Below are 12,365 nucleotides of genomic sequence, written 5' to 3'. Positions count from 1 at the left end.
TAACAGCTCTGCAGGGTGGCTCATTTCTTGGGCAAGAAGACCATTCAATTTCACCAGTTATTGACATCCATATTTCTTCACTTGCTGTCTGGTGGGCTTGTTCTGGTCCTGGAGCTGGCTGCAGATGGGGTACTCGTCTTCGTTTTGTTACTAAATGATGCTCAACCTCATCCTCTTCTTCAAAGTCACTGTCAGACTCTGAATTTTCAGAAATGTGAAATGTTCTGAAACCTCTTTGTCAACATCATCATCCGAAGCCCCTCTCTCTTCCAAAATCAATTGGATGGCAAAGTCTTATTTATAGTATTATGCCCCTAATTTGCAGGTGGGACAGGGTATGAGAAAATAAAATTTGGATCCCTCAAGAAAGAGGGTAAAATGTGTGAGATGTCAGAGCAGACGGTGTTGGTAGTTGAATTTTCAACAATGTTGCAACTTTGTGCGGAGCAGGAGGGGAAGAAAACACTATCAGCAGCACCAGAAAGGAGAAAAACAGAGTGTGGGAACACAGGACCTGCACTTTCAACACTTTTATTAGACCTGGGTCCAGTGGACCCGAACACCTTGTATGTAATGTAAATGCGTGGGGGGAGGTACAGTATGCGGTCATTGAAAATTAGTTTGGATTTATGTTCTTCACAGAAAATAAGCCAAAGCCAATGAATTTCAGGTTGAAAAAATTGTTTAATTGTTCTTTTGAAAAAAACTGAAAACGGGTCTCACAGACCCGAACACCATACAAGGGTTAAAACAGGAGTTATAGGAGCTCCTCTGTTTGAGCGAGTCATATAACCTGTCTGTCCTGTTGAGCTGGAGCACCGTCTTTCCACCTGCCTAGACATAGTTCACTCGTTAAACAGGAACTTGGCAACTTAACTATCCTGTTGTTGTTGTTAAGTTAGGTGATTGGGCCAGCTTCCAGTGATGCAAAGACGAGCCTGTGTGAAGCCTGAACAAGATCCCAAAAACAACAAAAAGCCATCCATCCCAAACTTCAGGGACCCAATCCCAGCGGCCCCAGGCTGAGGCGTGTTCCAATGTTGTATATGTACAAGGTAGACGTATTAAAAAATACATCTTTAGACATGTATGACACACAGAGAGGGTTTCACAGCATAACCAACCATGGACTTCTGCTGTTGTGTATGTGACTAGTATGGCTGTAGGCCCTTATTCTGAACAAAAAGACTGGAAAAGAAAGAAATAACAGTACAGTTAAAGTTTATTTTAGTCTGAACATGAATCAGAGAAACACCAATAAAATGTTATTATTGCATAGACCAGATAAGAATCCCCCGTGTCTTTGTGGGGGAGAAGCAGTTGAGTCGGACACCTTCAGTTTAGGCAGGCGAACGCACACATCACATGTAGACAAACATTCATGAATCGTTGAGTGCACACTGATCACTTCATGTCAGATGTTGGAGGATCTCCAGCTTGTGTAACACTGACCGTCTCCATGGGAAACGGTCACAGGAAAAAGGCACAGTTCATCCAGACCAATGTTTCAAGTCACTGATTGGCTCCTCCGGTTTGCAGCCGTCTGTAAGGTAGACGTGTTCTCTACTCGTCTGCATGACAGAGTAACTGCAATGTTTCAAATTATTTCATACTTTAAAAATAAATACATAAATCCTTTATAATGTCCATCCACATTTATACCCCCCCCCCCCACCAAAGCAGTGGAATGAATATTAATTTAATGTGAGAGCTTGAGTTACAGCACACAGCTGCCTGTGGAGGCGGCAGTGTGCTCGTTTGCTTGCTGCGTCCGCTCACAGCTACTGCAGACAGCCTTGGAAGAACAGGGTGTCACCCGGGCATTTATGTCTTATGTATCGATTTGCTCACGATTCATTTTGGTTGGTGCAACACAATTTGGTGGCCACATTTAGACAAAGCTTTCTGCTGTTGGAGGAAAGCAGCAGGAATGTGTTTCAAAGCCTGGGCTGGTGGGAATCTGTAGTCTGTGTGATGATTTCATTCAGTGGGTAAAAAGGCAGCCATCAGGTCAGCCAGCTCCTCTGTACTCAAACATCTTTGTCAATTATCTGTATGAAGGCGCGCGCACGCACGCACGCACACGCACGCACGCACGCACGCGCACGCACGCACACCTGGTATAATCAGTCACACTGATACTGACACAAAATAAATGCTCATCTCAAAAAACCGTCCAAGTGCTGATGGATGATAGTGAAATATGCAAATATGAAATAAGTTTTCAACACATGTTTAGTTTAAATGTGAAGCAGACTGACAATGAAACATCTGATCTGCTGGATTCAGATGTTTAGCTCCAGTCTCTGCTGAACGACTCTCTGCTCAATCACACATACAAGCTCCACTCAGGGTGAACTAATCACTCAGCTGCTCAGACTGAACACTTAGTTTCTCCATCTCTCAGTCTGCTCGTCAGCACACACACACGCGCACACACACACACACACACACACGCGCACACACACACACACACGCACACACACACACACACACACACACACACACTTTGCTATCCTCGTGGGGACATCCCATTGACATAATGCTTTTCCTAGCTGTATAGCCTAACCCTTTACACTGGTATCATAGACGCTTTAAATTACAAGACTACTTTGCAGACGATGACTTTCGTAGCGAGCCCTACGGTTTGGGAGCTGGAGGGGGGAGCCATGATATACCCCTAATTAAAGATTGTGAAATTATGTAGTTTTAGTTCGTATTATTCTCCTGAATTAGAAGAAGGTGGTAACTATTACAGTTATTAGACTGATTTGTATTACATTAGACTGCTGCTTCAGTGTGAATGAATGATATCGTTTATACTGCTGAGTCATAAGAAATCCTGGTTTCAGAGTCAGGACCTGCTGTTCTGATAGCAGAGGAGACAGAGCACATTCCACGGGAGCTTCACCCCCACCGTTGTTGAAGGCAGACAAAATAGGGAGCAGCCAAGGCCATAAGTCAGGCTCGCTAGGAGTTAGAGAGAATGTGAATGTTTGGGTTTTTACGACTAGGTGGGGGCCAACAGAGGCTAGAAGAGTTTGAGTCACCCTCCACCAGTTTGAGATTTGCTGTGACCCTCTGCATGCATGTCTCCCCATCCGGATGGTTTATGCTCAAAAGTGTTGAATTGTATGGAATAAAGCATTGTTGAAGGAGCATTTATACACCGAGTAGTGTCCTTCCTTCAGCCCAAAGATCGAAAGAATTGGGAGGATTTAACAACAGGAAGACTGTCCATTCATTACACAAGAAATACATCGCTGCGAAACAGCACGATTATCTGCTAAAGGACACGAACTATTTTCTGCAAACGATTCGCTCCATAGCAGATAACACGTATATACAATAGATATCGAAAGCTTGTTCACTAACGTAAACACACGGATGCGTTTGAGAGGCGTGACGAACATCTTTCGGCGTTACCCAAACGCTGTGCGTCCTGAAATCCTCCAACTTCTGGAGATCTGCCTTACTGATAACAACTCTCACGCTGACGATACGTATCATTTACAGACTGAACAGCCCTGGACCAAAGACATGCACCATCTGATGCTAACACCGATATGAGTGAGTGGGAGGCGCTGACCAAATGCCCGCTACAACCGCCCTTTTATTTTCGGTTTTTAGATGACATCATAGGCGCATGGCGAGGACATGTTTAAACAAGTTGTAGACAACACACGCCATCAGTCTATAAAGCTCAAACAGGAACACGGCGAGTCGGAAATAAACTTCCTAGACACTACGGTCTTTTTTGAAAATGAAAAGGATTGTAAGAGGTTGTGGACTAGGGCACATTTTAAACCACGGATACACATGCGCTCCTACACAAATTAAGCCATCATCCGCCACACACATTTCAGGGAATAGTAAAATCTCAGATATTGAGGTTCTATAGAATATATAGCAGGGAGGCAGCTGCCATATTGTTCAGAAAACAAAGAAAAAACTATTCAGTGTAACAAGTGTGGGTTGATGTATGTGGGGCAGACTGGGGCCCACTTGAGAGCGCCTCTGCAACAGAACCTGTATGCCGTCCGGATGGACCGCGTATTTTACTGGGCCCTCATTCTAAGGAGCACAGAGGGGGCATCGGTAATCATGGGATTGGAGGCGAATCCTGGTTGGTTGGTCGGTCGGTCAGTTGAAAAGGATGGAGAGGGGGTGGATAGATTGAATGCTCCGTTAGGCCTTAATGTGAGATGCGGACTGGACATCCTTTCCTCCTTGGTTTAGAGGACATCATATATGGGTCGAGTGTGGTTCTTTGTAGTTGTCTCTTGTTTGGTTGCCTAAGGTATTGTAAAGTCTGAAAATAAACACTAAGAGAGCCCTAAACAGACATGTTGAATGTCATCCCAAATAAATAAATAAATAAAAGGTTAAAGGTTAGCATAAGTGAAAGAAAGTAAACAGGCTTTCGCCACGGAAACTGCAAGGCAGCATGGGATTGGCAAATACGGTTATGAATACTAATCGTATGTTGCAATTTCTGGTAATTTACTAGTTGCACAGTCTTAAAATTGTACACTGATATGAAAAAGTCAAATTGACACTATAGAAATGATCCCCTGGAGGCTGAATCCCCTCCAGAGTGGTGTTGGGAGACCTGACTTTCCAGGAGAAAATAGAAAAATAAAGGTAGAATATAAGCGGGTGAGAGTCGACTGTTTGTTGTAGCATACTTTGATTAGAGACCACAGCAGGTCTTATATGAAGAAAAATGGGGGTGATGGAAAATATCAGCAATATATAAGAATGGCATTCATAAGAAACAACGACGAAGAAGAGGAGCATGTTAACAGGAGGAAGAAGAACCGGTGGGAATCAGGATGCTGCAGCCGATCCCAGGACGGTGCGCCTAAGTTTTAAGGAAGAACTGAGTCGTAACTCCTAAATTGAGTGTGAAACATGCCCTCAAACGTGTGGGGACCCCACAAGTATAGTAAACCTCCAATTTATCACACACACACACACACACACACACACACACACACACACACAATTCTCAAATTTGATTTGTTAGAAATTTGTGCCAACCAATCAAGCTCAGACACACAAACACATTTAATACTTGCTCTGCAGCACAGAGGGAGGAGGGCTAATAACGTACCATTGCTACTGATTGTTCAGCAGTTTATATCAAGTCTAAGGAGCAGCCTGTGTGCGTATTGTACATTTATAGGAACAAACATCAGCTGTGTGTCTGCTTGTCAGAGCTCTTCAGTAATAAGTCATTGTGCGAGGCGAGTGCAGGCAGTCTGACATCTACCTTCTACTTACAGTCTACTCTGGCGCATAAAAAAGCGAGTGGACATTACTGAGCTCAGCCTGTGGATCCACACGCCTGCGTGTGAGGCTCTAATCGCTGTGGTGTGTCCTGGAGTCTAAGGAGCTTGGAAAGAAAAGCGTCTGGACCTCTTTGAGTTGCTTGAAGACGTTTCACCTCTCATCAGAGAAGCTTCTTCAGCGAGGGAGGATAAGAAGGACAGACGCAACAACATTGTCATCCCCTATGTAGCCGGTGTATCAGAAAAACTCAGGAGAGTTTTCTCCAAGCACGACATCCCGGTGTATTTCAGACCCAGCAACATGCTCAGACAGAAACTGGTTCATCACAAAGACAAAACACCAAAACACAGACTTAACAACGTGGTGTATGCTGTACAGTGCAGCGAGGAATGCTCAGACCTCTACATCGGAGAGACCAAACAGCCACTTCACAAGCGCATGGCACAACACAGAAGAGCCACCTCCACAGGACAAGACTCAGCAGTCCATCTGCATCTAAAGGTCAAAGGTCACTCTTTGAGGATGCCAATGTTCACAGTTTGGACAGAGAGGACAGATGGTTTGAAAGAGGAGTGAAAGAAGCATCTATGTCCACTGTGAGTGACCATCTTTGAACAGAGGCGGGGTTTACGACACCAACTCTCTGCCATCTATAATCCAGTTTTGAGATCCCTCCCAGACGCCTTAACGCCCACTCACATCCTGGGCCATCTGACCTCAGGAATTCGCATGATAAGGTGGGGCCAGGTTTCACAATGAACACACCCGAAACTCTGGCTGATTGGGACCCACACCCAGTTTCCCACCTTGGCTCAGGCGATTAGAGGATCATCAGGGGTCCTTTTGTCCCTCTGTGGGGGGTCACTCCCACTAGGTTTATATCTGGGACTCTCCACCATTTGACCTTAGAACTGAAGAAGCTTCTCAGATGAGAGGTGAAACGTCTTCAAGTAACTTAAAGAAGTCCAGACGCTTTTCTTTGCAAGCTCCTTTGACTACGATGACCTGGATGACTGAGAACCTTCACCGACACATGTCCTGGAGTCTGTGCCACCGATCGGTGGAGAGTCCGTCTCCGATTGCGCTCGGCTGCCGGGCAGAGCCTTCTGCTCAGAGTGCCGCCTGGAGACCAGTTTATAAAGCCCAGCAAAGAGGAAGATCGCAGAAATGACAGCAAAGTAGGCACCGTAGATGAAGAACTAAGGAAGGAAACAAAGAAGTTATCACATCTACATCGTGGAAGCTAAATAAGCACAACACAAGTTCTACATTTGTTATACTTCCTCACCTGAGTGAAGACTTTAAGGCCCAGGACAGAGGAGTCCACCACCACCAGCGTGAGCAGAGACTGCAGCAGCAGAGCCACAAAGGTGTTCACTCCAAACACCAGCGCATACCGCTGCATGTTCAGGCTGGCCACAACCTGATACCTGAGGGAGACAGATGAGTTTGAACAGACAAGCAGTCGCAGCGTGTGAGCAGTAACAGGAAGTCAGATGGAGAACAGTCTCCTCGTGTTTGCACACATGCACTTCTACAGTCAGCAGTGCTCCCACGCATTCAGCTCAATGTGCTCCTTATTCCAAACAACAATCTTCCCATGTCCTGTTAATCCCTCACATGGATTCAATTTCTGCTTTTAAATTTCCAGTAAGCTGTGCCAGAACTGCTTCATGGAATAACACTAATGTTTGCACTTCTGCCTGAAACGAGCCATGGAAGTGCTGCCGTCTCGGCCTGGTTTGACTTCTGGATCATCGCCGCGCGTGCACTGGACGTCGATACAGGATATCATGATACAGGATATCATGATACAGGATATCATGATATCCTGTATCATGATATCATATGTGGCTGGTGATTGGGTACTCACGTGGCCACAGTGATGAGCAGCATGTACGTGGTTCTAAAGAGAATGTAGAAGCTGTATGACAGCCAGATGTGCTCCGTGTTCATGACAAACACACACACAGCCATGAGCAGGGAGAGCACACACAGAGCCAACTCCCCCCACAGAGCCCAGGTCACAGGCAGGCAGCCCACCAGCAGCGCCGCCAGAGCCCCTGTGGACGAGAGGAACACAGAGCTGCTGTCAAAGGTCAGTCACGCTGGGAGAGTGTGCTCACGTCACAGCTTTACACAGTCTGCTGTGAAGCAACCAGAGCAGCCTCACCGAGGAGCGTGGACAGGGTCTCTACATAGCCGTTGTAGATGATGTTCTCCTTGGATGGAAGAATGTGCTCCCACAGCGGCTGAGAATAGTTGATGATCTGGAAGTAGCCACAGGTGGCCAGAGCCCACCACAGCGACCAGGCCAGCAGGGTGCGACACCTGTAGCACTGCACAAAGTCATCAAACAGCATCCGCAGGACCGCCACGAGCCCCCTGCTGCCACTTCCTGCCTCAGAGGACCTGGATGCCTGCACAGACAAATGCAGACGTGTGACCTCTTCACACAATCGTACAAACTCAGAATCTCTCATCACAGCCGTGGCCAGATACGGCAGCTTCACTCACCCTGGAGATATCCGGCCTGTTCAGCGGCACCCTGCTGTCCGAATCCTCCGCCTTCTCCATCCTGGTGGCGGTTCTGCTGCTGCTGCGGGGCCTAGCCTCCTCTGCTCCTGCACGCCTGTGGAAGAACAAGCTCCTCTTGGGCATGGGGAGAAAGCAGGGCACCAGAAAAGCCACAGAGGCTGACGCCAGTGTAATGATGACGAGGTAGACCTTGTCAACTTCGGCCAAGGATACCAGCAACTGACCGGTCAAAGACCCAGCCGCTGATCCGAACAAAGTCACGCTGCGGCAGTAAGCAGTCACTCTCTGGTAGTGCTCCGGCTCCACCACGCTGTAGATGTAGGAATAGTAGGCCACCTCTGAAGCTGTGGACAGACCGTAGAAAAACTCCAGCAGCTGCATGGCCAGCATGCCCTGTGCCCTCCACAGCATGACATAGGTGACCACTAAGCTGCTGGCCTGGAGCACCAACACCGGCTTATAACAGAGGAAGTCAGTGGCCAGGAAGATGGGGAACAGCAGGAACAGATAGGAATACGTCCATACTGGAAAGATTTCATTGACAACCTGCAGACAGAAACAGTCACCGCATGGATTAGAGCTCCTTTCACTTTCCTTTGCATCAATAAATGACAAGGATGCTGTGCATTTGAAACCTGTCAGTGATCTTGCTGATCTCCTGTGCAGCTATCCTGCTCAGCACCGTACGGACGTGTGGCTCCGTTTTGTGAACATTAAACAGAGAGGTAAACTTACCTTGCAAAAACAAAAAAGTCTGCTCATTAATCGGCGTTACTTAAATAGCTAAGCCAGGCTCGGGGTACGACACGGTCGTCCCAGCCTTTGGACAGCGCAACAGTGGGCACATCCAAGCAGATTCAAGGTTTGCTTTCTGAAGGCCTGCTGAGAGCCTCAGCATTGTACAAGTAATTATTTAAGGATTAGCCAGAAATTCTGGTCATTTTTCAGGGAGATTACTCCGTCTACAGCGAGGGTCTCTGGGATTACTGCTCCAACACTGAGATCGCCATTTTCAGTCTTTCCTGCCTGACGCTGTACACTGCGGCACCATGCAACATCCCTGCGACAGCACATTTTGTAATAACTGTCATACTGCAAATGCAACAGTTCTTACGAAAAACAAAATGGGAAACATAAACCACACGTATGTCTGAAGGTTCTCAGTCATCCAGGTCATCGTAGTCAAAGGAGCTTGCAAAGTCCAGACGCTTTTCTTTGCAAGCTCCTTTGACAATAAACCACACGTACATGCAATAAAACAAAGTATTTTCACTTTGATATGACACCAGGACACGGTAAACTTTCAGAATCAGTCTCAAAAAACCTTCAAAACAATGCTAAAAGTAAGTCGTTTCTTATTATTTAAAGGTCCAGTTGCTGCCAACAACCAGCCCAGGCTCTCTCCTGCTGGGCTGACCCCAGCTCCACCATCTAGGAGGAGCCAGTGGTCTTTGTTCTGCTCTCCAGGACATTTGATGTGATCCTGATATTTGATGAGGGAGTCGGAGTGTGTCTAACAGCGGGATGAAGCAGCTACGTGACTCCATCCTTCAGACAGAGACACACAGGCAGGCTGAGCAGCTGATTAAAAGCACGTTACATCACATGTCTTGAGCCCCACGCCAGCAGCCCCCGCCCGCAGACTGGGGTGAGCTGGTCCGGGACGCCCTTTGTATCTCTGCTGCTTTCATAAACTTTAGTTTCTGCTTTGCTGATCTTTGCTGTTTATCAGCCAAATGACACTAAATGACGGAATCCTGATTAAGCGGGTTGCTGAGTGAGGAGGTTTTGGGTAGTGATGTGCGGATCGATCCTGAAATATCGATTCCTCCGATACCAGCCATTTATGTTCTAGAATCGATTCTCACATTAAATATCAATATTTTAGTAATTTAGAGTAAATTTGTAGTTTATCATTAACAGGAACACAGTGGAAAGAAACTATAACATTCGGATTGTCTACATTCAAAGGAACTACTTCCTCTTCCGCCTTTCATAGTCATGTGCAAAATACGGCTGTATAAATGTCTCGCAGCCCCTTGGCGTGCGCAGTGTTGCCAACTTAGCGACTTTGTCGCTATATTTAGCGAGTTTTCAGACCCCTTAGCGACTTTTTTTTTCTAAAAAGCAACTAGCGACAAATCTGGCGACTTTTTCTGGTGTTATTGGCGACTTATTTATGACGACTTTTTGACGTGAAAGGGCGTGTTGCTCTTACTCTCAACAAGCAGCGGTGCGGCCGTGGGCACCTCACCCGTGCTAAAGCGCTCACGGGCGGAGGATAGTCCTCCCCCAGCTGCAGGAGACGTTCACACCTGTGCGTCCAAACTGCAAATGAACCGCGCATGAGCGAAGCCGCTGCTCCCGCACTGACTGTAATGCAGTCAGTTCTTCTTTTACTGTTATGCTGTTTTGTGGATCACAAGATTTAAAACTACTTATACACACACACACACACACACACACACACACACACAGTAACTCCACCAGAGCGCCTATTTCGGGTCACTTTTGCCGGTCCAAGCCTGGATAAAGGAGCAGGGTTGGAATTGTGACATTAAAAAAAACAATAATTGCTAAAAGAAATTTAATTTGTAGTTCTAAATAAATTCTAAATGCATTTCGGACGTTTTTTGCTCACTTTATGTTTCTTCCACGATGTTATTTCTCTCTCCAACAGCGTAGGTTACAATTACATTAGCATGACCAATTATGCAAATTAGGCGATGGCGTAATTTAGCGACTTTTAGGACAACCAATGGCGATTTTCCTTACTGAGGAGTTGGCAACACTGGGCGTGCGCACTCACAACAATGGCTGAGCGTCATGTGCGGACGTATTTTACCTACACAAACAGCTGAGACGTGGTTTGCGATACATGTGGCAAAAAAGTGCTCCAAGAGTGAGGTGTTGTGGCCATATTAGGGAAAAGGGCTGTTGGGGGGGCTAAATACATTTTACAGGGTTTATTTATCGGATAAAATACGTTAAATGTCACCGTTATTATTGGCCGGTCCGGAAACAGCGGGGGTGTCCAAATTCAGAGGCTGCTTCCACCTGAGGACCCGGCCTTCGCGGTCTAAAGAAAGCCGGGTAGTACGTCACAGGCTCCCTCGGTGGAGTGAAACTCTGCTGTCTGCTCCTTGCTATCTAACATATAACCGGGCACTGATGTAATCTCTTGACCGTCTCACACTTCTGTTTAATCATTTTTTGTTTGACGTTTATTCAGATGTATGAAAACCCCGGAGGAACCCTCCTGAGGGATTAATAAATTTCAATTTAATTTAATTTAATCTAATCTAATAACTTCAATCTCAGCCAAACCGATTTACTCACGAACAAATAAAACACTGAAAAAGCCAAACAATAACATTTTTAATTATCAAAGTGACTTATATATCATGTTTAACCCGAGTAGCAAAAGACCACGGCGGTTTGAAGATGATGCGTCGGTCGGCTCAGATATTTGAAGTTTACACAGCTACATTCTCACCTGAAAATATGTTAAAAGGTTTTTTTGCGACCCAGAAAGGGAAATAAGAGTAATATTAAAACTAAATCGCTGCCACCATTGTTGGAAACTGGAATTGGCTGGCCGCGCTATGAATTCTGCAATATGGTTTTTCAATTTTGTTGTCCTGGAAAATCGGGAGAAATTCAGGAGAATGGTGGCTCCGGGAGATTTTCGGGAGGGCACTGAAATTCGGTATTCTCCTGGAAAAATCGGGAGGGTTGGCATGTATGGTTGTGGCAACATCACTAACCTTGTCAAACATGTCAGAGTAAATCAGATCACAGAATATGACGAGCTTATGTTGAGACGAACTGAAGAGAAGGACAGGTGCTGCTAGGGCAAGACAGACCTCTCTCACGGAGTCCTTTAGTGCTGCAGGCAGGCAAGGTGTTCAAATAGCGCACAACTTCAGTTTTTTTATTTCTATATAATGAACCTTACATTATTAAGTGATAAGAACAAGTAATCTGATGTCCTGTAATCATTATGATGCTATAATTTGAGATACAATAAATAAAATACGTTTTTGTACAAAGTATCGGTATCGGATCAGTATCGTCGATACCACCCTGAATATTACTTGGTATCGGATCGGAAAGAAAATCAGTGGTATCGCACATCACTAGTTTTGGGGGTCCTCTGCGCGTGCCCGGCACCGCCTGTCCACAGCTTAGCTCCAACTTACTTCACGTGAACATTAACAGTGTAAACGCACGCTGATGCTACAGAGCGTGACGACACAACTAAGACGCGCCTCAGAGTCGCTGTTGCTAACAGCGAGCTAGCTCACCTGAGTCTCCGTCAGGTTCTTGTCTGGTCCCATCAGGTAGGCGGTGATGAAGGGCTCGCATGGCCGCAGGCTGGTGAAGAAGCCGTAGACACAGAGCAGCACAGTGGGGAAAAACACCGACATGTCTGAAGCAGCATGACCTACGCCGGTCCTTCTTCTACTTCTTCTTTCTTCTTCTTCTATCTTTTTATGGCGGTGCCAAACAACTTCAGGTACATTACCGCC

The 12,365-nt window shown here is 46.1% G+C and overlaps 1 protein-coding gene across 1 annotated transcript; it reads right to left on the bottom strand.

The window, feature by feature from the left end:
- Window positions 1-659: 659 nt before the first annotated feature.
- Window positions 660-12,315, bottom strand: slc19a2 (solute carrier family 19 member 2). Its single transcript, XM_086282768.1, has 6 exons — window positions 12,141-12,315; window positions 7,813-8,379; window positions 7,469-7,715; window positions 7,169-7,358; window positions 6,584-6,725; window positions 660-6,494 (listed from the first exon to the last, which is right to left on the bottom strand). Exons 1-6 carry the CDS (start codon window positions 12,261-12,263, stop codon window positions 6,291-6,293), a joined length of 1,473 nt encoding a protein of 490 aa, XP_086138894.1. The 5' UTR covers window positions 12,264-12,315; the 3' UTR covers window positions 660-6,290.
- Window positions 12,316-12,365: the final 50 nt, after the last annotated feature.

Source organism: Aulonocara sp. 'chitande type north' Nkhata Bay, linkage group LG23, assembly GCF_057382095.1.
Source record: "Aulonocara sp. 'chitande type north' Nkhata Bay isolate Kocher_YH1m ecotype deep benthic linkage group LG23, A_spYH_male_GT1.1, whole genome shotgun sequence".
NCBI classification, from domain to species: Eukaryota; Metazoa; Chordata; class Actinopteri; order Cichliformes; family Cichlidae; genus Aulonocara; species Aulonocara sp. 'chitande type north' Nkhata Bay.
The sequence above is the reverse complement of the archived record's forward strand: the minus strand, read 5'-3'. Positions and strand labels throughout refer to the sequence as shown.

Coding starts and splice junctions, on each gene's coding strand:
- slc19a2 (XM_086282768.1), bottom strand. CDS start 12,263: ATGTCGGTGTTTTTCCCCACTGTGCTGCTCTGTGTCTACGGCTTCTTC. Junction 7,716..7,812: donor ACAGGCCGGATATCTCCAGG/GTGAGTGAAGCT, acceptor TTGTCTGTGCAG/GCATCCAGGTCCTCTGAGGC. Junction 6,726..7,168: donor CTGCTCATCACTGTGGCCAC/GTGAGTACCCAA, acceptor TGTCTCCCTCAG/GTATCAGGTTGTGGCCAGCC.